The sequence below is a fragment of the Peromyscus maniculatus genome, chromosome 14 (genome assembly GCF_049852395.1).
Source record: "Peromyscus maniculatus bairdii isolate BWxNUB_F1_BW_parent chromosome 14, HU_Pman_BW_mat_3.1, whole genome shotgun sequence".
NCBI classification, from domain to species: domain Eukaryota; kingdom Metazoa; phylum Chordata; class Mammalia; order Rodentia; family Cricetidae; genus Peromyscus; species Peromyscus maniculatus.
The window spans coordinates 80,299,036-80,321,362 of NC_134865.1; the positions used below are offsets into that span (position 1 = coordinate 80,299,036).

At 46.2% G+C, this 22,327-nt stretch overlaps 1 protein-coding gene across 1 annotated transcript in view; it reads left to right on the plus strand.

Moving 5' to 3' along the window:
• Positions 1-9,741: 9,741 nt before the first annotated feature.
• Positions 9,742-22,327, plus strand: part of Evl (Enah/Vasp-like) — a 145,769-nt gene continuing 133,183 nt past the window's right edge. Inside the window, exon 1 of the mRNA XM_076551352.1 lies at positions 9,742-9,990. Within this exon, the coding sequence (XP_076407467.1) occupies positions 9,986-9,990 (5 nt within the window). The 5' untranslated portion in view covers positions 9,742-9,985. The remainder of the gene's footprint in view (positions 9,991-22,327) is intronic.

Consider the following 22,327-nt stretch of genomic DNA (forward strand, 5'->3'; position numbering starts at 1 on the left):
TATTTCTAGGTCATTCGGAAAAAGTGTGTTTAAATTGTGTCCCAGACTAAGATGTGGATTTGGGAGAAGAGCTAAGTATTATGGGAAATGTGAATGAACCATGCTGTCTTTTCTTTCAAAGGGTTAAATAAAACAAAAGAAGCTCCATCTTAAAGAAATTAGTAAGGACGCCATCTGGCAGACGTCCTCTCCTCTCTCTGAGTCAACGTTTTTCTGAGATCAAAGTGCCCTTCTGCAGAAGTAAAACTTTACCCTTGCCAAAATACTTAACTTATGTGGTCATTTTCTTGAGACCCCAGGCACATTTCTTTTTTTCTTCCTTCCTTCCTTCCTTCCTTCCTTCCTTCCTTCCTTCCTTCCTTCCTTCCTTCCTTTCTTTTCTTTCTCTAGACAAGGTTTACTCTGTGTAACAGCCCTGGCTGCCCTGGAACTCACTCTGTAGACCAGGCTGGCCTCAAACTCAGAGATCCACCTGCCTCTGCCTCCCGAGTGCTGGGATTTAAGGCGTGTGCCACCGCTGCCCAGCTCCCAGACCTGTTTCTAAGAGCAGCGAACATCTTTTTTCTGTTGTTTACTTGTTTGTTTGAGACATGGTCTCAATAAGTAACTCTCACTGTCCTGGAACTCATAATGTAGACCAGACTGTCCTTTAATTCAGAGATCTGTCTGCCTCTGCCTCCTGAATGCAGGCATTAAAGGTGTGTGCCACCATGCCTGGCTTCGGTGAACATCTTTAAAGTTCTAAGAAACCAGGAAGCAAAACCAAGAAACTGCAGGAGATGTTAGGAGAAGTCAGTGCAGTGTGGGCTTGGGAGACAGGGTCATCGAGATCGCAAACGGTCCACACAGACACACTTTCCCGAGTCTGTCTACTTTACTTCTTAGAGACCTCCAGAGGGCTGGAGAGGTACCGTTTCAGGACGTGTCAGGGAGGATATTCCCAATAAGTGAAGTGACCCACCTCCCCAATAAGGCCTCCTCCAGCAGCTGAGCCCCTGAACCCAATGGAAAGATGGAGGGTGAGTCTGCTCTGCCTCAGCAGCGCCCCCTATCTTCTGTGGTGGGTTAAGGCTCCTACCTCTCAGGCCTTTGAGCTTGAACTGGGTCTTAGGCCATCTGGTCCATCTACTGGTTCTTAGAACTTACCATTTGTATCAGGATTTTACTGGTTCTTTTTGCATTAGATCCTGGGTCTTCTCAACCTCCATGATGATAGGTTCCAGCCCATCTTTACAAAAAAACCTCTCAGCACTCGGGAGGCAGAGGCAGGCGGATCTTTGTGAGTTCGAGGCCAGCCTGGGCTACCAAGTGAGTTCCAGGAAAGGCGCAAAGCTACACAGAGAAACCCTGTCTCGAAAAAACCAAAAAAAAAACAAAAAACAAAAAACAAAAAAAAAACCTCTATCTCTCCATATCCTAGTTCTTTGAGGAACCCTCACAGGCACAGTCTTTCTTCAGACAAATCCTACAGGAAAGTCTACCCTGCACATGTGTGGCCATTGCTTCTCTAGCTGAAGCAGCCAGAAGGGCAGAGTGACCCAGAAACACTCCCCCATGCTTGTCCTGCCAGCACCTCATCCTCTCGCTGTCTCTGGCTGCCTCCAGCTGCCCTTCTAGGGTCTACTGTCTTAAATCTACCTCTGCAGGAAACAGAGGCGCAGAGGGGACAGGGCCTCATGACCCATCTTGCCCAGCTCAGGATGACTCTCTGGAATCCTTTCTTCAAAGACACTTAGAAGCTGCTTTTGCTAAAACAGTCAGTGCTGACTCCTCACTTGGGCTCAAAGGTAACCACAGAACGAAAGCCTGGCCTCTGTGCCTGCATCCTGCCTTCTGGTTCCTTCCTCTGGGTTACCTGCTAACTTCTTCATGTAGGCCCGCTGGTCACTCAAGCAGGGCCTATGAAGAAACTGGTGATTCCAAACTTACCTCATCCTCCCTTTCCAGTCTGAAGCCACAAAGATCAGAGTAGAGGACAAATCTTCCTCTCTGCTTTTTGTGGTGTCCCATCCCAGACGCCACACAGGCCCCACAAACTTGCATTACCCTTGACTCCAAACAACAGAGCCTTAGGGAACACACACCACCAATGAGTCCATTGAGGGGGAGGCTGCCCTGGTGCAGGAACCACACACCACCAATGAGTCCATTGTGGGGGAGGCTGCCCTGGTGCAGGAACCACTGCCTTCTAAGAAGCAGCTTGTCTCCTCAAGCGATACGACCTCTGCTGACCACCCAGTCAGGTCAGAACTGAGGCAGACCTCCAAAAATAGACATCCTGACCAAGACTGTAATTATACATATATCTTGTCCTTCCCTGCCCAGCGATCTCTATGTTTTAACCTAAAGCTCAGGCTTGGGGTCCCTGGACCCCTTGATCTGCTCTTCCTATGCAGCCATATTGATTAAATCTCTGCTCTTCACCTCTGTGAGATTCTGGTGCATCGTGACAGGAAGCCCAGACTCCCAGAGCCTGTGATGATCACCTTATTGTGTTATGTCCTAAAATCCGTGTGTGTGTGTGTGTGTGTGTGTGTGTGTGTGTGTGTGTGTCATGCTGTCTCTAAGGAGGACCCTAGAGGCTGGTTCCCCCATGCTTCACCAGCCATGGGTCTCTCCTTGCTATTTACTTTTTAATAAAATGTTCCACTTTGAGCTCGAGAGAGAGCTCAGCAGTTAAAAGCACTTGCTGCTTTTGCAGAGGACCCAAGTTCTGTTCCAGAACCTACCAGCTCCAGCAGATTCAGGAAACTCTTCTGCCTTTAGTTTTTCTTTCCTTTCTTGGACTTTTTGGGGGTTTCTATTCTATTATTTCCAGAAGTAGATGTTAATTTTTCAGTTATCAAGTTCACCAATTTTTAACATTATTCCAGCTGTTACCGTGCACTTGATTATTTTCTATCTATTACACTGCATTTTAAGTTGAATGCCTCATTTATATGCATTTAGTTTGCCATCATGGCCTCCTACAGTTGTTGCCATGATGTGTTCCCATTTTCATTAATTTCTTTTTCATTTGTAATTGTAACAACAACTTCTTCCTTAAGATGAAAATTATTCAAGAGTATTTTTACAGTTATTAGCAAATTTTAATCATATTTTTGTGGTTATTTATGGCTTTATTACATTCATGAGATTTTTTAAAAGGATTTATTTTATTTGTATGAATGTTTCACCATGTGTGTATGTGTATGATAGACATGCCCGTGGAGGTCAGAAGAGGGCATTGGATCCCCTGAAACTGGAGTCATGGGTGGCTGTGAGTCACCATCTGGGTTACGGGAACTGAACTTAGGTCCTCTGCAAGAGCAAGTATTCTTAAGTACTGAGCCATCTTTCCAGTCCTCTCCTGAGATTTCTGAACTTCAAGAATAAGAAACTCCAGCTTCTGGGGAGTGTTGTGGAATATTTAACTATGTAAAGATGTGTTGCATTTGTTTATGCTGCAGAAAATTACTTTAACTGTGTAAAGATGTGTTACATTTGTTTATGTTGCATTTGTTTAATTATGTAAAGATGTGTTGCATTTGTTTTAACTTGCTTGCGTAAGGCACCCGTAATAAAAAGCTGAACGGCCAATAACTAGGCAGGAGAGGGATAGGTGGGGCTGGCAGGCAGAGAGAATAAATAGGAGGAGGAATCAAGGCTTGAAAGAAGAGAGAGAGAGAGAGAGAGAGAGAGAGAGAGAGAGAGAGAGAGAGAGAGAAGAAGAAGAAGAAGAAGAAGAAGAAGAAGAAGAAGAAGAAGAAGAAGAAGAAGAAGAAGAAGAAAACAAAGCCGGGCGTGGTGGCGCACGCCTTTAATCCCAGCACTCGGGAGGCAGAGCCAGGCGGATCTCTGTGAGTTCGAGGCCAGCCTGGGCTACCAAGTGAGCTCCAGGAAAGGCGCAAAGCTACACAGAGAAACCCTGTCTCGAAAAACCAAAAAAAAAAAAAAAAAAAAAAAAAAAAGAAGAAGAAAACAAGGGAGAAAGAGAGGGACATGCCTAGGACCAGAGGTCAGGCAGTAGCCGGACAGCCAGACATGGAACAGAACATACAGAAAGAGGGCTGGAGAGATGGCTCAGTGGTTAAGAGCACCAACTGCTCTTCTAGAGGTCCTGAGTTCAAGTCCCAGCAACCACATGATGGCTCATAACCACTTATCATGAGATCTGGTGCCCTCTTCTGGTCTGCAGGGACACATGCAGGCAGAATACTGTACACATAATAAATAAATTAAAAAAAAGAAAAAAAAGAACATACAGGAAAGGTAAAAAGCCCCAAGGCAAAACATAGGTGAAGAGAAACAGGTTAAGTTACAAAAGCTAACAAGAAACAAAAACAAGATAAGGCCTAGCATTCATAGCTAGGAATAAGTCTCCATGTCATGATTTGGGGGCTGGCGGTCAAAGAAAGCCTGTTACATTTGTTGCCCAATGTTGAACCATGTGGGGCGCCAAATGTAGCAGGCTTTTTCTTTTGGACCCCCAACCAGCTCCCAAATCATGACTCAGAGACTTATTCTTAGTTATGAATGCTCGGCCTTATCTTAGCTCTTTTTAAAATCTGTTTCTCTTTATGTTCTGCCTCGGGACTTTTTTCAAATGCAACACAAACAAATGTAACACACCTTTACACAGTTGAAGTAATATTCCACAGCACAAACAAATGCAACACATCTTTACGTGGTTAAATATTCCACAGCAGGGGAGGACATCACATTTCTCATATATAGAAGTGTCTTTTGCCTACCCCAAGATGTCTGACCTTAAAGCCTGTGCTGCAGGTTACACGGCGGAGGGGAATTGCAGTGGCTAGTCGGAGGGCCTCTGTATTAACCCATTTCCTATGTCATCGCAAAATGTCTGAGGCTGAGTAACGAATAAAGTAAAGAGGTTTACTTAGCAGTGTTGAGGTTAAGAGTCCACACTGCTAGTCACCAGCTCTGTTGGGGGCTCCAGAGTGAGCACAGGGTACCAGAGATTAAGAAGGGGCTGGTCTTGTTCTTTTACCATCACTGTCTTTCAAGACTAACAAGGGTGTTGGAAGAACCCTTTAGTCCTCTCCAAGGGTAGCATCTCCAGTGACCTAATGACTCAGGAGGCCCCATTTCTTACAACTTCCCCCCGCCCCACAACATGGCCACACTGAGGATTAAGCATCCAATACATATATGAACTTGGTGGATAGACAACATCCAAACCGCAGCAGCCTTAAATTTGGGGGTTACCCGTGTAACCACTGGGTCCAATATACTCACAGGGTCTCCAACAGTGGGAAGATGGCAGCAAAGAGGTCAGAGGGAGTAAGGTCCATATGCTGCTTGAGAAAGACAAACCTGTAGTGACCTTTGAACAAGGTCTCTGCCTGTGGACATGAAGCAGAGCATATGGGCTGTTTCTAGCATGTGGACAGGTGAGGGGCACAGTTTCTCCAAGCCTCCAGAGGACTCAGCCCACCCCACCCCTGTGTCAGACATCCGCAGAGTCGTAAGATTATAATGTGCTCTGTTTCGAACTGCCCAGGTCTGTTTAGTATTTGTTTGCCATGTCTGCCACAGGCACTAATGCACACCGTGGAAGACAGAATCGGAGTGGCCCTCAGGTTTTTAGCTGTGGCTTAGAGTGAAGCTCAGGGATCTCTGAGGAAAGAAAGCTACAGGCCTGCCTAAGACTCCATTTAGTACAGCAGAGAAGACAAAGGTCATCGTTTCTAAAGAACCCGCATGTCCTCCCTGTCCATCTTCTCCAAAACATGGTAATTTCTGGGTTTTGTTTGCTTGCAACTTTACTGAGCTAGACTTTGCATCCTCTCAAGATCACCTGGTGAAAGTGTGCACTCGGTGGTTTCAGCATATTCTAGAGTGTGCCACCGTCACTACTAATTTTAGATGGTTTTTCTCATCTCTCCAAAGAAACCTCATTTGCCAGGGCTGCCATGACAAAATACCACAGGCGTGTGGTTAAACAACAGCTGCCTGTTTTCTCACAGTTCCGTGGGCTGGAAGCACAAATAAAGGTACCAGAAGTGTTGTGTGTGTCATGGGCTCACGTGTTTGAACACTTGGCCCCAAACTGGAAGATGGTGGAATTTGCAGGAGGTCTTGCTTGCAGGAGGAAGTGGGTCACTGGGCATGGGCCACTTCCTGTCCACTAAGGGTCTCATTAGCATCTGAGCATAGAGCTGTCTGTAACCCACCTACCTGATGTTTCCACTGCTGTATTTGAAAAATGCCTTGATTTATGACTTGCTTTTGTTCTGCAACCCTAAGTATTTGTTTATTTTTATTTTATGTGCATTTGGTATTTTGCCTGCACGTTTGTCTGTGCCTAGGTATTGGATCCTCTGGAACTGGAGTTACAGACAGTTGTGAGCTGCCATGCAGATGCTGGGAATCGAACCCAGGTCCTCTGCAAGAGCAGCCAGTGCTTTTAACCAGAGCCATCTCTCCGTCCCTGCTTTGCAACTCTAAAAGCTTCTTGAAACCGTTACGGTCTTAGAGCATGGTATTTGGGGTAAGCTGAACCTGTGTTCCTGGGCCAAACTCACTCATATTTGGTTCCAGAATAGACTCTCTTATTCCCTTTGACCTATCTGACAGCTTTGTTTTTGAGCTGACAACAGAAAAGTATGCCATTTTTTAAAAATCCTATTTAAGTGTCTCTTCTGTTTTTTTCTGTCTCTAATTAATTTCTGAAATTAGGTATTTTTTTTTGTCATAAGAATTATTTTTTAAACTCAGATTGCTCTCCTTCAGTGTCTTCCAGACTTGAGATGGCAAGACGGCCCAGTGGGTAAAGCCATTCAATTTGCTGCACATGAGTGAGACCTTCCGTTTGCAGTCTTCAGCCCTTTGAAACTCAGCATTAATCTACTGACAAGGTCGGAGCCCTGTGGCCCAGTGACTCCCTCTGAGGTCCTGTTGCATTGGGCACTAAGTTCCCAAAACATACTCTTTGGGAGACACATTGAAACACCATGACAAGGCTCCTCCAGAACTTCTGGCCAGTCTGCGCCCCCGGAATGTAGTTGGCCTTATCTTCTGAAATGGTGGGAACTCTCAGCTTAGTTCCAGGCTAAGCAACAGCCATGCGCTTTAGTCTCTCCTCAAGACCCACAGCTCCTGCAGGACAGCCACCCCAGGTTCCCTCCCACCACATTGGTCTTGCTTCCCTTCAAGTATTCCCTGTCTTGGTATCTTCCCAAGCAGGGCAGGCAGCAAGGCCCTGTTAGGAATTATCCACCTTCAAGCTGTGTAACATACTCTTAAGGAGAGTCACCAGAGAAGTGGAGGAACTCGGGAAAGAAAGAGTCAAAATAGAAATTCCAGAGCTGGGCGGTGGTGGCGCACAGCTTTAATCCCAGCACTTGGGAGGCAGAACCAGGAGGATCTCTGTGAGTTTGAGGCCAGCCTGGTCTGCAGAGTGAGATCCAGGGCAGGCTCCAAAGCTACACGGAGAGAACCTGTCTCGAAAAACCAATATATATATCTCCCAGGCTAACCTCAAATTTCGAGGGCAAAATGGATCAAAGATAATTTTCATTTCTTGACAGAACCAGAACATAAGCACCCTTTGTGGTCCTTCCATGCCAACTACAGCAAGTCCTTCCCTGAAAAAGGAGACAGGTATTGTGGGAAAGGGAAAGTGAGCGTCTCCACACCACTCAGTGAATTCATGAAATTAGCAGTTCAGGTCCTAAGGAGGTCTCTCCAATCTGTTTTCTTCATCAGAGGGCTCCATGAGCTGCAGGAAGGGCTGTGGGAGAAGAGACAGGGGCCACTCCCATCCTCTGTTGTGTCTTGTTTTCCTATGCAGGATGCTGATCTTTGTCTAAACCAGCTCGAGGGGGCCTGCAGCGGCGAGCGCACCACACTTAACGCCATGGGCGCTCAATGCTCCACACTTATCGCCATGGGAGCTCAATGCTCCACACTCAACGCCATGGGCGCTCAATGCTCCACACTTAATGCCATGGGAGTTCAAACCTCTCCAAGTTCTTCATCCAATAGGTGGGAATCCTAAAGCCAACTTGCAGGCTGCTGAGGACCAGTTGAGGCCCCAGTCAGTAGGAAACAGACTCTGAAAGGGTCTTCCCCACATTTCTCATCACCCCTACCTGGCCTTCCCTTTTCCTTAACAGCCAGTCATTTGAAACCAATGTCTATTTAGCAAAGTTCGCACATACAGAATGAAGGCTTTATTCCTCAGAATAAAGTAGAAGAATTTGTGGTTTTCACTCTTTTGATACAAAATGTTAACATTTTTGAAACATACAACCTCAAGAAGATTTCTTTCTGGAGGCCACCAGTCCTTGGCTTTGAAAATGGTTTCTCCACAGTGTCAGTGATTTTATGGCATGTGATGTGTGGGGTCGAGAGGAAAGACAGTGTCTTCACAGCAAAACCAGTTGATACTTCTTGACAAGTCACAGGATAGTAACAACTTGTTAGACCTCAGGGGCAGCAGGGAAGACACCTGATCTGCAGTGGCCACACGCAGGAAGAGCACCAATAAGCCAGGCTAACCCTGTCTGTCCTGAGCACACCCGGGATACCTTTAGGTGACCTGAGGCTTGAACATCCCTAACTCTTAAGATGTGACAAGGCTCTTCTGTAACAGACACACCAGTCTGGACCCCGGATAGACAGGAACAAATGGGGTTAGGAAGGCTATAACCTCAGGCACTGCTAACAGTGCAGCAGGTGAAGGAATCCAGTAGAGATTGCTGCCTTCCAGCTCACAGTGCTCTGTGAATGCCCTGGAAAAGCCTGTACAGTAGGACTCCACGTGCCACCTGGCACCCTCCGCGCTCAGCCCTGCCTCCTAAATCACGCACGCCCTTGGTCCCACACCTCTCCACTTGCCCTGCCCTCTCTAGCTCTCGCACCATCAGGGCTTGCCTAGGGGTTTAGCCCCACCGGGCCCTCCTTGCTCCTAGTTTACACCCCGAGCTCCGCCCCCAGGCCCACGACCCTCCAGGCCTTCCTGCGGAGCTCCGCCCAGTTTCTACCTACGAACTCCTTCTTCAATGCTTCCCCTGGTTCCCCTTAGATCGATCCATCGACTACACCCACTGCTCTGCCCCAAGACCTGGCCCAGATCTCCAAGTCCCATCTCTAAACTCCCTTACCTTGCAGTTTAGCCCAGCCCCTCTGGGCCCTAGGCTACGCCCACTACCCCGCCTCCTAGACCCAAGTCCCCGAGGCTTTCCCGCTGAGGTTGGCACCAGTCTTTCTCTTGGACACAGGGTCTCATTACGTAGCCCTGACTGACCTGGAACTCAGTAAGTTAACCCGTTCCTCGAAGTTACGGTTTTGCCTTTGGGCCCTAGGCCCCGCCCCCTGCCCCGCCCCCAGGCCCGATTGCCCCGCCACTCTTTCCAGAAGGCTTTGTCCCGCCCCTCTGGACTCGGGCCACGCCCACCGACCCGCCCCCTTGCGCTCCGCCCTCCTAGAGGCGCGGATCGTGGATCCCCGCGCCTTTTGTGTGGAGCTCCGCTGCGGCGCGCGCCCATTTCCCCCCGAGCCGCTGCCGACCGAGGGGCGTCGGCGCGCGCAGTCCCCTCAGCGGGCGGAGGAGCCCTCCGCCCCGCGTGCACCCCGCACCCCATCCGCCGGCCGCCGCCCCGAGTCTCAGGCGGACGGACGGACGCGCGCCCGCGCGCGCTCGTTCGCTCGCTCGCTCGCTCCCGCCTGCGAGACCCCGCCGCTCGCCCCCTCCCCCGGCCCGTCGGCGGGCGGCACGCGCACGCGCCGGCCCGGGCACGCGCGCCCGCCAAGATGGCAGGGGCCGGGGCCCAGCTGTCAGTCGCCGCCGCCGCCGCAGCCACCGTGCTGCCCCGCAGCTAGCGGCCCGGACGCCCGCCGGAAAAGATGAGCCCCCGCCGCCGCCGCCTGCAGCCCAGCCAGACGCGGAGCCGCCGCGCCCGGGGCCGGCTGCCCCGCTAGCGCCCCGTCGCGCCGCGCCTTCACCCCCGGCCCCGCGCCCGCCCCGGCAGCCACGATGAGGTGAGTCGGGGCCGCGAGCGCGGCGAGGCCGCGAGCGCCCGGCTTGCGGGGCGGGGCCGGGGGACGGGGTACCCGAGCATCGAGGCAGCCCCGGAGCTCCCAGCCGGCGCCCCAAGCTCCCGAAGACGCGCAGGCCGCGGGGTCCGCGGGAGGCCGCGCCCGCCCTGCGCTGTCTTCCCACTGAGCGCGCAGCGCCGCCGCCGCCGTCCTGCCTACTTTGCTGTCTATCGGTAGCTCTCTTCCATCAGGGCGCTCTCCTCTTCACCCTTCCTTTAGGACCTGTCCCTTTTCTCTTGCAAACCTGCCATCCCGTGTAGCCCCATAGGTATGGCTGATGTGCCATTATTCAGCCAGGGAGCCTGGTCTACACCCAGAAACTCGCGTGCCCTCTTCGTTCACAGCACCCACCCTTCCTCTCCAGGTTAGCCATACCCTGATTTGTAGTGTGGTGGTAGTAGTGGTGTAAGCTTGTGGGTTTTTTTTCTTCAGTTTTTTATCTTCTAAACACATCTTCCTTAAACACTCTAGTGTCCAATTGTAGATTCGTTTCATCTGTTTTGTGAACTGTATATAAATGAAATAATTCACTACGTAATTTCGTGTCTGGCTTTTTTCATCAAAGGTATTTCTGAAGTTCATCCATCATGCTTCTATGGTCTACTGCCCTACATAGTATAGATCGTCCACAATTTATCCATCCTACTACTGTTAGTGGACTTTTGAGTTGTTTGTAGCTCTTGGCTATTAACGCTGCAGTGAACATGCCTGTGCACTTCTTAAAGCACTCATTTCTCTTGAGTATATATTACCCACCCAGAAGTAGATTTTTTTGGGGGGGAGGAGGTTGGTTTTTTCGAGACAGGGTTTCTCAGTATAACCCTGGCTGTCCTGGAACTCACTCTGTAGACCAGGTTGGCCTCGAACTCAGAGATCTGCCTGCCTCTGCCTCCCCAGTGCTGGGATTAACAGGCTCACACCACCATCACCTTGCTATCGTCTGCTGTAGTGGATAGAGCAAAGTTCCCAAAGTGGTGGTACTAGTTTACGCCAGCAAACATTTAATAGCTCTTGTTTAAAATCCCTGACAACCCTTGGTAGTGTCTCTGACATTTTAGCCATTCTGGTGAGCATGAATGACAGTCCATTAGAGTTTTAATTTGCAGCTTCCTGTTGATGAGGCTGATTGTCTTTTTTGTGTTTGTTTGGCGTCTCTTGTAAAGATCCTGTTTAAATACTGTCCAATTTTGCTGGGAGGGTTTACTCGTTTTCTTCCTCATTTGTAGGGCTTCTATTCCTAGATGAAGAAAACAGCTTGCAGAAATCTCAGTGTTGTGCTTTTCACATGAAATGGCATCATTCACCTGGAATCGATTTTTTTGTGTAACATCAAACAGTGATTACGTTTCATTTTTTACCTCATATCATTTATTCCTCTGTGTTTATCAAGGTCATCTTTTTCCTCAGCTGCATTGCCGCCTTTGTCATCTTCTATCTGAAGAACATCTTTTAGTGTCTGTCTGTCCGTCTGTTTGTCTGTTGCAGTGTTGGGTATCAGACCCGGAGTCTCTTATTCATCCACCGAGTGATCTCTGCAGTTTTTGTTTGGCTTTTGTATCTTTTATGCATGTGCTTGCATGTGTGCATACATGTTTGCGTGTGTGGGCACACAAAAGTCTGAGGTTGGGAGTCTTCCTTTGTTGCTCTCCAATTTATTCATTGAGGCGGGATCTTCCAGTGGAACACAGTGTGGAACACGGGCCAGTGTGGGTGAGACTCACTAACCATCCTCTTGGTCCTGTCTCCAGATTCTAACAGCTGGAATTACAAGGATGTTGCCACACCCACACAACTTTTATATGGGTTGTATGGATAGACCTTCCTCAGGTTTGCGTGGCAAGTGATTTATCCTTGGGACCACCTCCTCAGCTTGTCTTTGTGTTTTTTGAGACAGGGTCTTGTTCCGTAACTCAGGCTGCTTAGGAACAGAGTAGCCCAGACTGGCCTAGAATTCACTACCTTCCTGCTGGGATTCCAAGTGTATACCGACAGGCCTGGTCCCTTTAGGGTATTTTGTTTGTTTGTTTGTTTTGTTTTTCGAGACAGGATTTCTCTGTGTAGTTTTGGTGCCTGTCCTGGATCTTGCTCTGTATACCAGGCTGGCCTCAAGCTCACAGAGATCTGCCTGGCTCTGCCTCCCGAGTGCTGGATTAAAGGCATGGGCCACCACCACCTGGCGTTTGAAAATGTTTTATTCTTCACTTTTTTTCTAGTTCCTAAACAATTTTATTGAGGTATAACTCATACCACAAAACATTCATTAAAGCTCATTGGCTTTTAGAGTATCTACAGAGTTGTGCAACTATTAGCATTAGAATCTTTCCCTCCACTTTATTGCAGAACTCAGGACTTCCACTGCTTAAACACTTGAAAGCTGTCTTGTGGTCTGACTTGATTGTTCTTGTTGGGAAGTTACCTGCTACGTTGTTGTTCCTTTGATAGTCGTCCTGATTTCTCTGCTTCTTGTTTTTTGGTTTATCTTTGTTTTGAGATAGGTGCTCACGCTATAGCCCAGGCTGGTTTCAACCTCATGGCAGTCCTTGGGCTCTTGAGTGCTGGGATTATAAGCCTGAGCCACTACACCTGGCTCTGCTTCTAAAAAGTGTTCTCTTCGCTTTCGATTATCAATAATTCCCTAGGCACTTCTCTCTCTTTGTCTCTCTCTCCTCTCCCCCTCTCCCCTCTCTCCCTCTTTCCCCCCCACTCTGTCCCTCTCTCCCTCCCCTCCTCTCTTACCCCCTCCCCATCTCGTCTCTCTCTGTTTCTCTTTCTGATGGAGTCTAGTCTAGCCCACACTGGTCTTGAGCTTGAGATCTTCCTACCTCAGCCTCCCAAGTGCGGGGATGACAACTGTGCACCATCTCGTCTGCGTTTTACCTTTATAGTTGGGTTCTTGTGGCTTCTATTTTATTTTTAATTTTGAGATTGGGTCTCTCTGTAGCCCTGGCTGTCCTGGAACTCACTATGTAAATCAGGCAGGCCTCAAACTCCCAGAGATCTGCCTGCCTCTGCCTCCCGAGTGCTGGTCTTACAGCTTCTTGAATCCATGGATTTGTGTCTTTCATTCACTTTTCGTGCATCAGCCTGAGGACGGCTTTGACCCATTTTCTCTTACATTTGCTTCTAGGACTGCAGTTGTTTATGTGGACCATTTATAGTTGTCTGTTTTTCTCTCTTTCTTTGCCCTTTGTATTTATCTCTCCATTCTTCATCCTGGAGTTCTCTTTGTCTGTCTTCTACTTGGTAGTAGAAGCTGTTATTAAAACTATCCATTGTATTTTTAAGTTCAGTCACCACATCTTTCAAATCACAACCTGACTGTCTTTTATAATTTCTAGTTATCCGCTCAACTTTTCAGCCTTGTCTTTTATCTCTGAATACACAATTATCTTCATCTGTATTTGATCCACGGTGTCTATGTTGAATCATTTTCAGGGTCTTTTTCTGCTGATTTTCATCCATATTGTTTTTTCTCTTTGTGCCTAGTTGTTTTTTTTTTTTTTCTTTTTTAATATGTGCTGGCCACTAGATTTGCAAAACTCTTTTTAAAGGTAATTTGAGGCAGAAGATTATGTTTCCCCTCCCCTAAAGGTAATCCACACTTGCTCCTTCTGGGGTCTCCTTGGCCCATTTTCAGTGACTGAAATCTTTCCAAGTCGAGCTTCATTCCATAGGAGGACCAGCCTGTTCTGTTCACCCTTCCTCCTAATGTTGGCCTCTCTACAACACCTCTACTCCCCACTTCCACCCGAGACCAAGCCTTAACATTCTTCTCAGAATCACCCGATGCTTTTAGGGAGAAGTACTGTATGAGTTTGTGTCTCTGTTCTGATAGAACATTCTGACCAAAAGCAGCTTGGGGAAGAGGGCTTATTTGGCTTACAGGTTCAAGTCCATTGCCAGGGCAGCCAAGGCAGGAACCTGGAGTCTAGAACTGAAGCAGAGACACCGCTGCTTCCTGGTTTGCTTTCGAGGCTTCCTCGGGCGCTTGTTTTGTTTTTCCGAGACAGGTTTTCTCTGTGCAGTCCTGGCTGTCCTGGAACTTGCTCTGTAGACCAGGCTGGCCTCAAACTCAGAAATCCACCTGCCTCTGCCTTAGTGCTGGGATTAAAGGCATGGGCTACCTCTGCCCACTGCTCAGATGCTTTCTAATACAGCCCAGGACCACCTGTCCAGAGGTGGCACTGCCCATGTTGGCCTGGGTCCTCCCACATCAATCATTAGTCAAGAGAATGCCTCCACAGACTTGCCTACAGGCCAGTCTGATGGAGGCAGTTCCTCTGCCGAGGGTCCCTCTTTCCAGGTGACTCTGTCAAATTGACAAACTGCATAAGTATCTTCTCAGTCTCTGATAAGCCCTACCGCAGTGGCTCTAAGCAGGCATTGTTATCTTTTGTCTCTGGTGTTTATAGTTCTGTTTAGCTAAGGGATTCTTCTGATTCGCTTAGTCTACAGTTATCAGAAACAAAAATCCCTGGTTTTTGCATTTTCCAGGAACAGTTTGAGTCAAGATTCAGTTCTGGAGATTTATGCTGGGTAATGGGAGCTGTTGAGAATAGTAATAGTCATTTGCTTGTGTTTTGTCCCAATTGTGATCATTTGCCTCTGTTAGTTCAATGCTCTTGGAGCTGCTGCAGCTGCTTCTTCTTCTTCTTCTTCTTCTTCTTCTTCTTCTTCTTCTTCTTCTTCTTCTTCTTCGTCTTCGTCTTCGTCTTCGTCTTCGTCTTCGTCTTCGTCTTCGTCTTCGTCTTCGTCTTCTTCTTCTTCTTCAAAATGTGGACTCCTCTTAATATATAATAAATTTAAAAAATGGCATTTCAGCTCAGGAATGGAAGTCAAGGTTTTGGGGGTGGGTTGCTTTTTGCTTCATGCTTGTTTATTTCTCCTGTGTGGTTTCTTTAGTTGTTGATGATTTGATAAAAAGTCAACCTATCGTGGGATCTTCTTGAAGAGACTCTGCAGTGTTAGACCAGAAATAGTACAATTCCCAGTACTGATCACTGGGTCCAGTAAGAAGGCAGATTGTAGAAATGTGAGTTCTTAAAATGACTTCCAGGATAAGGTGTTCATTCTCTTATTCTTTTTCCTCCTTACATTTCATTTTAATATGGTTTTAAATTAGTTTAACTTGATTCATTGTTGAGACTATTGATAGCTGGGCATCTATAACATTTATATTTACTTGGAAGTATTTGGCTTTTGCAAATAGTAAATGAGACCAGGGATCCTTCTGTCTGTAGTTAACTGTTGATTTGATTTGGCTGTTTGCAATTATAGGAAAGCGAACTGTCTCTCCCCCACTTCCATGTCACAGTGAGGAGCATAAAGGAGCCAGGTGGCATGCACCTGTGGTCCCTAGGCGGCTGGGGGGAGGATCATTTGGGCAGAGGAGTTTGAGGCTAGACTGGACAACATAGTGAGACTCCTATTTCAAAAATAAAACAATTTACAAGAAAAGAAATGGAGTGCTTTTTGTGACCTCAAAGGTGTGGAGATTTCCTCTACTCTGCAAGAGTAGGTGCTCGCTGAATGTCTTTCAGTTTTACTCAGTTCTTTTTCATTTGGTTGATTTTGATTTTCTGAGACAGAATCTTCCTGTGTGACCAAGGCTGACCTGGAGCTCTGTGTATCCCAAGCAGTCCTCAAGCTTACAAGCCTCTTGCCTCTACCTCCTGAGTATTGGAATTATAATTCAGTTCTGATACTGTCTGTGCCAACTCCCACAGGCCGAGGACGAAGTCTTCAAGACTGCCCAACAAATAGTTACCATACCTGAAAGATTCACAGGAATTTACAGGGTCCTTTTGTGCCTTTTTAAAATTGGCAGTGGTTTGCATTGTCATGTAATCTAGAGGACACTATTGCTGAGTAACCATTCTGCCTGCTTACACACTTTAGTCACTTGTCTGTTGGGACTACTGTCTTCTGTGAACATTTTCCCAATCTGCCTTTTATCTTTAAAATATGTAATGTGTAGAAATTTACTTTTTTTATGTCATAGGGTCATTTTCCTTGCGGTTTTACCATCACTTTTACACTTAGGGTAGTTTTGTCTAGAAATTTGCTTATTAAATTGAGTGGGGTTTTTGTTTTCTTCAGAATTCCTGCTCAGACACTTGGCTGCATCTGTAATTTATGAGGCAGAGACAGCAGCAATCACTGCGGTTTACTGGGGAGGTGGGAGTAAATGTCTGTTGATGCCCCACAGGGTACCAATGACAGACCAAAGGAATGATCCCACCCAAGTCCCACTTGGTGAACCAATGAGTGTGTTGGGGGTTGTGAACAGGAGCATGAGTGACTTGGACAACTGCATCACTGCAAAGCCCACCCCAGCATGGGTGACTAGTCCTGCAATCTGCACTCCTGGAGCTCTCTGTCTGACTGTCAGGTACCCCTACCCAAGGGCCTTCATCTCGGCACCAGCCGTGGTTTACTGCTTCTGTAAGCTGGGAAGTGCCTTGCTCAGTCTTTCCCAGCCTCCTTAGTGAGATTGCTGAGTCTTAGGAACTTCTCTCTGGGAGGGGATGTTTCCATCAGAGGAAATGGCTACACAGCAGTGGTGTTCTCTAGGTTGGATGACAATGCAAACCATTGCCAAAGGATGACTGGAGCTCTAGTGTCTGATGAAGTGAGGATCTTGTAATTCCCAGAAAGCAGACCTGCCTCTGCCAGGGCCAGCTCTGTATGTATAAGGCATGGCTAGTCTAGCATATGAGCGGGTCTGCGTGTGGTGGGAAAATCTCAGGTGACCCAGGGATCTGTGCCAGTTGTGTGTCATGTACATTATAGCAGAGCATAGTATAAGATGCACAGGTGGAAGCAGACCTTGTTCATTCATCATCACTGCCCTTCTCTTGTTAATATGGCCAAGCCAACTGCCTTTCTGAACTTACTGCTATATAGGTTGAGGGTAGGAAAGAATTTTCCAGATGTTTTTGCTATCATGTTAAGATCAGTTTTAGAGGACATAGGTTAATCGTAGGATCTCTGTCTCTGTCTCTGTCTAGGTTCCTGGTTTAGGGCCGATGTCATTTTACCTTGTGATTTTAAGTGGAGCAGTAACATTCTTTTATTAAACTGTCACTTTGGGGCATGTGGTTCAGTGGTAGAGTGCTTCCCCAGCTTAGGAGAGGCCCTGGATTATATTGTTAGCACTATAAAATCAATCAAAAATCAAATCAATCAGTTAGTAGGTCAATCGGAGGCTCACAAAATACTGTCACTGAATTGTGCTGGTTTTGTTTGATTTAATCTACATTTTTATTTTACTCATTTACTTTTATAGACACAAGACATTGAGATTTAGTTTTATAATTACATACAGTCTCACGAAAATAAGTTAACCAGCATTGTTTCCTTTGGGATTTTCTTTTTTAAAGGGAAGCTGCACATGAACGTTTGAGAAACCCTACGATAGTTCCTACACTAGATGAAGAGATCTTGTGAGCAAGAACTAAGTGCTACACGAAGATCAGTAGTAGCTTAGAACGGAGCACCTCCAGTGAATGACCTTGGGCCCTGAAGCAGTCATAAGTCCAGGTTTCCCCTTCATTAGCCTGAGAGAATCACCTCCACGGAAGTTGTTTTCTAGTGGAAAATTTTTCTTACCTTTAAAAAGCTACGTTTAAAAAGTCATTTAAAAAATGTTGGCAGTGGATCTGTTATCCACTGCATGACATTTGAATAATAAGCCTGATGTGGCGGTGTATTGTTTGTAAGGCATCTTACCTCTGACAAATGCACTTCCTTCCCTTCCTTAAATATTCTGTGGTACTATGTGGAGTAGCTGCAGTTCACCACACCGCACACCATGATTTACCAGAGCCCAGGCTAGAGCACCTGTCCTTACAGCTTCATCATTGTAAGTAACACTGAGATGAGGATGTGTGTGCCTCTGATTGTGTCCTCAAGGTAAGTTAGCAGCTGGATTGCTGGGGTCAAATAGGATAAACATTTTAAGGCCTGTCTGTATACTACCAGAATGTTAAATCTAAGTGAGGGAAGAAGATAAAGCTAGGGAAAGCTAGGGAAAGCAAGTTTAACCCTGGAGGTTTAAGTCAGAAGTTTTCTCTCAAAGCAAAGAAAGGGCATTAGTGAGGTGGAAAGGGAGATCAGAGAAGCATCTGTTTGTACGGGATGATGGTGATTAAAACACAGTCCACAGCTGGCCTGCCGAAGTCCAAAGAGTAAGTGACTGCAGTGCTTGGCCCTTCAGGGGACATATCACACTCACACACTTACAACCCCCCAAGGCTCAGAGAACATCACAGAAAAAATGTAAGAGCCAGAGGTTGGGGAGGTGTGCTTTGAAATCATGTCTTTACACGCACGCACGCACGCACGCACGCACGCACGCACGCACGCACGCACGCACGCACGGCTGAGGGAATGTCACAGAAAGAATATAAGAGCCAGGGGTTGGGGAGGTGTTGAAATCATGTCTTCTGGAACTCAACACCTCTGATGTCCTGCACAAAACCTGTGAAAATTCAGGCCCAACAACATTTCATCATAGAGTGGGGAAGGGCTCATAAGACCCCACCCCTCCCTGAGGGACAGCTATGGTGGCTGGGGGGAGGGGGATCCTTGTCTTCGTTGGTGTAGCCACAGGTAAGTTACCCATGCTCCTGTAGGCAGCCCTTTTTAAAGTCTGGCTCATAAGACACGCAAAACACAAGAAAGTTTGCTGTGAAGAATGGTTCAGGGTTTCAGTGCTTTGGTGGGTAATGAAGGGAGAATGAAGCTATGTAATAGGGAGTGAGGAGGACTAAAATTCATTATATTATGCAATATATATGTATGCATATATGTATGCAATAGTCAAATAATTAAAAATATTAAATCTTAAGAAAGGATGGTGGGTGGGAGTAAGGGATGGAGCGTAGGCCTAGAATGGTGTAGTTCCACCTATCCGCCAGCGGAGGGAGCCCTGTTCCCAGATCCTCAGTAGGTGTTAGCTATGAAGGTAGAGTGTCCTTGTCTTTAGGGCTGTCTGAGTGAACACAGCTTTTTATTTATATTTATAAATTTGAGTTTAATTTATCCATATATACTTTTAAGCAGCCCTAGTTTAAGAGTCAGGCAGCCTTGGATTCTCCTTAGGCTGCTGCCTTTTAGCTAGCTCATATTGAACAAATAATTTAACCTCTATGATCCTGTTTGCAAATGAAATATAAATATGGCCGTCCCACTTCCCAGGTTTGTGACATCAAATGAGAACATATTTAAAGTTCTTAGCTGTGGTGTTTACCCTGTTCCATCACAATTTCTTCTGTGAAGAAGATAGTCCCTGGAAAATATGGAATGATTCTCATTTCAGATATCCTTCCCTTTTGCAGATCACAATATACTGTCCTCTGTGTGTGATAGGTTGTTATTGGTTCCTCAGTGTTTATTAGTCTACTTATTTATTCAATTTCTATGCTGGGGATCCAACCCAGGTTTGCACAAGTTAGATAAGCAGTCTGTCACTAAGCTACACCTCCTGTTCTTGGTTTGTTGTTGTTCTTACATAGACTGGCCTGAATTCAAGATCCTCCTGCCTCCGCTTCCCAAGTACTGGGATTACATGTGTGTGTCACCATGCCTGATAGATACTTCTAAAAATGAGTTAAGGTCATGTTCTATAAAAGTCACAAAATGCAACTGTTAAAACAGGAGATCTTGTGTATGAGTAGAGAAGATAATGGTACTAGAAATGCAGATTAAGAAAATACATACTGCCACTGAGCACACATGACTCTAAAACTCAAAAAGAAAAAAAAAACCAACAACATACTAAGCAAGAGAAACTCAGAAAACCCACGCCCAACAAGAGACCTGAGCCTCTTAGTCTGGACTGTGAGACATGCTTCTGTCTAGCTCTACACGCGTCTTCTTCGCATCTTCCAGAGTCTATAGACAGTTGAGCATACCAGCTTGATATGGACAGCCTCTTCACACCTTCTCTGTCTTTTGCCCTGTGACAGGTCTACCCTGGGCCTGGCCTTTAAAGGCTCTCCCACCACCCTCTCCTGCAAACATTCTTTGTCTTGCCTGCCATTCTGCACTTCTGTGGGGCTGTGGTCATTGCCCCCATCAGCCTCTTTCTCCAAGAATCCTTAAGCAAGAAAAAAAAAAAAACAAAAAAACAAAAAACCTGATGAACTGAACCACACAATTGATCAAAGTCTTGCTGTTGTCCCCTTGCTAATTTCTTAGCCTTCAAATCTGGACTTGGGGATTTAGCTCAGTAGCATCCCTAGCTTTGGTCCCCAGGACCACCACCCACTTCCCTGAAAAAAAAATTCAAAGCTTGAATGTCACTTCCTTATGTAAGTAGTCCCTGTCCCATAGCATGCAGGAAGGACCTTCCCTGTTAGTTGCCTTTGGACTGTCCCATGTTTTCTTTTATGTAAATATTTTTAATACTTAAGTTTGCCTTGTATAACACCACACACAGGCTTTGCAAAAGGAAAAGTTGCACCTCTTTTGATATCTGTGGAACCCATAGAGTCTATCACTGTGCCTGGTACTTGGTAGATGCTTTGTAAGCATTGGCACAGACACATACAACTAAAGTGGATGGTTTACCATGGCATCATTCCAGCTTGGCTTAGATTCTCCTAATTATGATATTGCAGACAGCCATGTCAATTGGTAGACACTGGCACGGAGACGAAAGCTGTTTTCATTGTGCTTAGAGAATTAACACATTGCTGGGTGGCAGTGCCTTTGTCTGTTGTCATACTGCTTCCGTGAAGTATTTGTTTGATGACATGATGGATTTTCCTTGTTATTTCCTTTGTAAGGACTATAACACTCACTAGCCCAGCTGTTCCTCAAACTTGATTGTGTGTGGAAATCATTAGAAGCAAAGGGAGGGGTGTGTGTGTTTCCAGATGGAGATCCCAGGTCCCCCTCTGTATGGAGAGGGAGGAAGGGAAGGGGGGAGGGAGGGATCCTCATGTCTTAGGATTTCAGTTTTGTAGGAGGACAGAGCAGAATGGTCTAGTTCCCATATCCTCTCCCCTGTTCAGTCCCTCTGTTGCCATCTAGTGCGTTAGTGTCAGGTTGCTATTGAAGCATTATTAGCTGAAGTCTGTGTGTATTCACAGTTCTTTGCTTTTTGCTTTGTGTGCAACACTGGTCAGTGTTTTTGAAATGTTAATAGTACGTGTTTATGTTAATGTATATTAGACAAACACTAGTTTATCTGGTCCATAGTGTTTTGGGTGTGTTTCCCAAGAGAAGGAACTGGAGATCAAAGCTTACGTGAGAGGAATGTGGAGGGAGATATTGCTGTAGTTACCCAGTCTTGATATTTTAGAAGAAAGGGAAAAGCAAGTATGTATTAGCTCCTACTCCACTTGTCAAAAGTAGCCCCCTGAGGCTGGTGATAGTCATTGGTAGATACCAAGAGGGGCTGTCATGGCAGCTTATTGTGGCCACAGTAAGTGAGCCCAGGAGTGGGCTCTTGTAAGCACTTGTTTATTATTCTAAACTAAATAAAAGGTAAATACATTTCACTTTTCAGTCCTCTCAGTCATTGTTTCTCAATTTTTAATTTAAGTTCTTTACACACCTGGATTGAAGTCAGCCATTTTGTTTGATTTTTAATGTGTGTGCTTGTGTGTGTGGTTTTATTCAGACATTCAAATCTCTGGTCCATTTGGAATTTGACAATTGGCTTGAGAGATTCAACTTTACCCTTTCCACCTGGTTATTTAGCTACCCAAAGACAACTCCTTAGAAAACCCATTTGCTCTGAGTGTTTCGAGTCCTGTTTTTTTTTTTTTTTTTTTTTTTTGTTTTGTCACAGATAATCAATTGTTTCTGTTTCTGTGTTTTTTTATTCTGTTCACCTGTTCTGTATTTATCCCTGTGTTGATACTAATACCTGACTTTTAATTAAAGAAGCTTTAAGTTGGTTTGAATATTTTCTAGGGTTAGTACTATCATTGCTCTGGTAAGAATCCAGTAACTGTTCAGTCCATGAGGCTGGATATTTCAGCTGGTCTGCAGTATACTCTGGAATCTCAAAGACGTAGGTTCCAATGCCAGTGAAAGAATGGATTTGCCAGGCAGATTGAAAGCAAGCCAGCAAAGAGGGCAAGCATCTTTCTTCCAGGTCCTTTATATAGGCAGCCAGGAGAAAGTGGGGCCCAGATTAAAGGTGTCTTCCTACCTCAGAAGATCTGGATTCATTGTGTATCTTCCCACTTCAAAAGACCAGGATTAAAAGTGCGTCTTCCCTACTTTAAATGATTTAATTAAGGAAAAAATCCCTCACAGATGT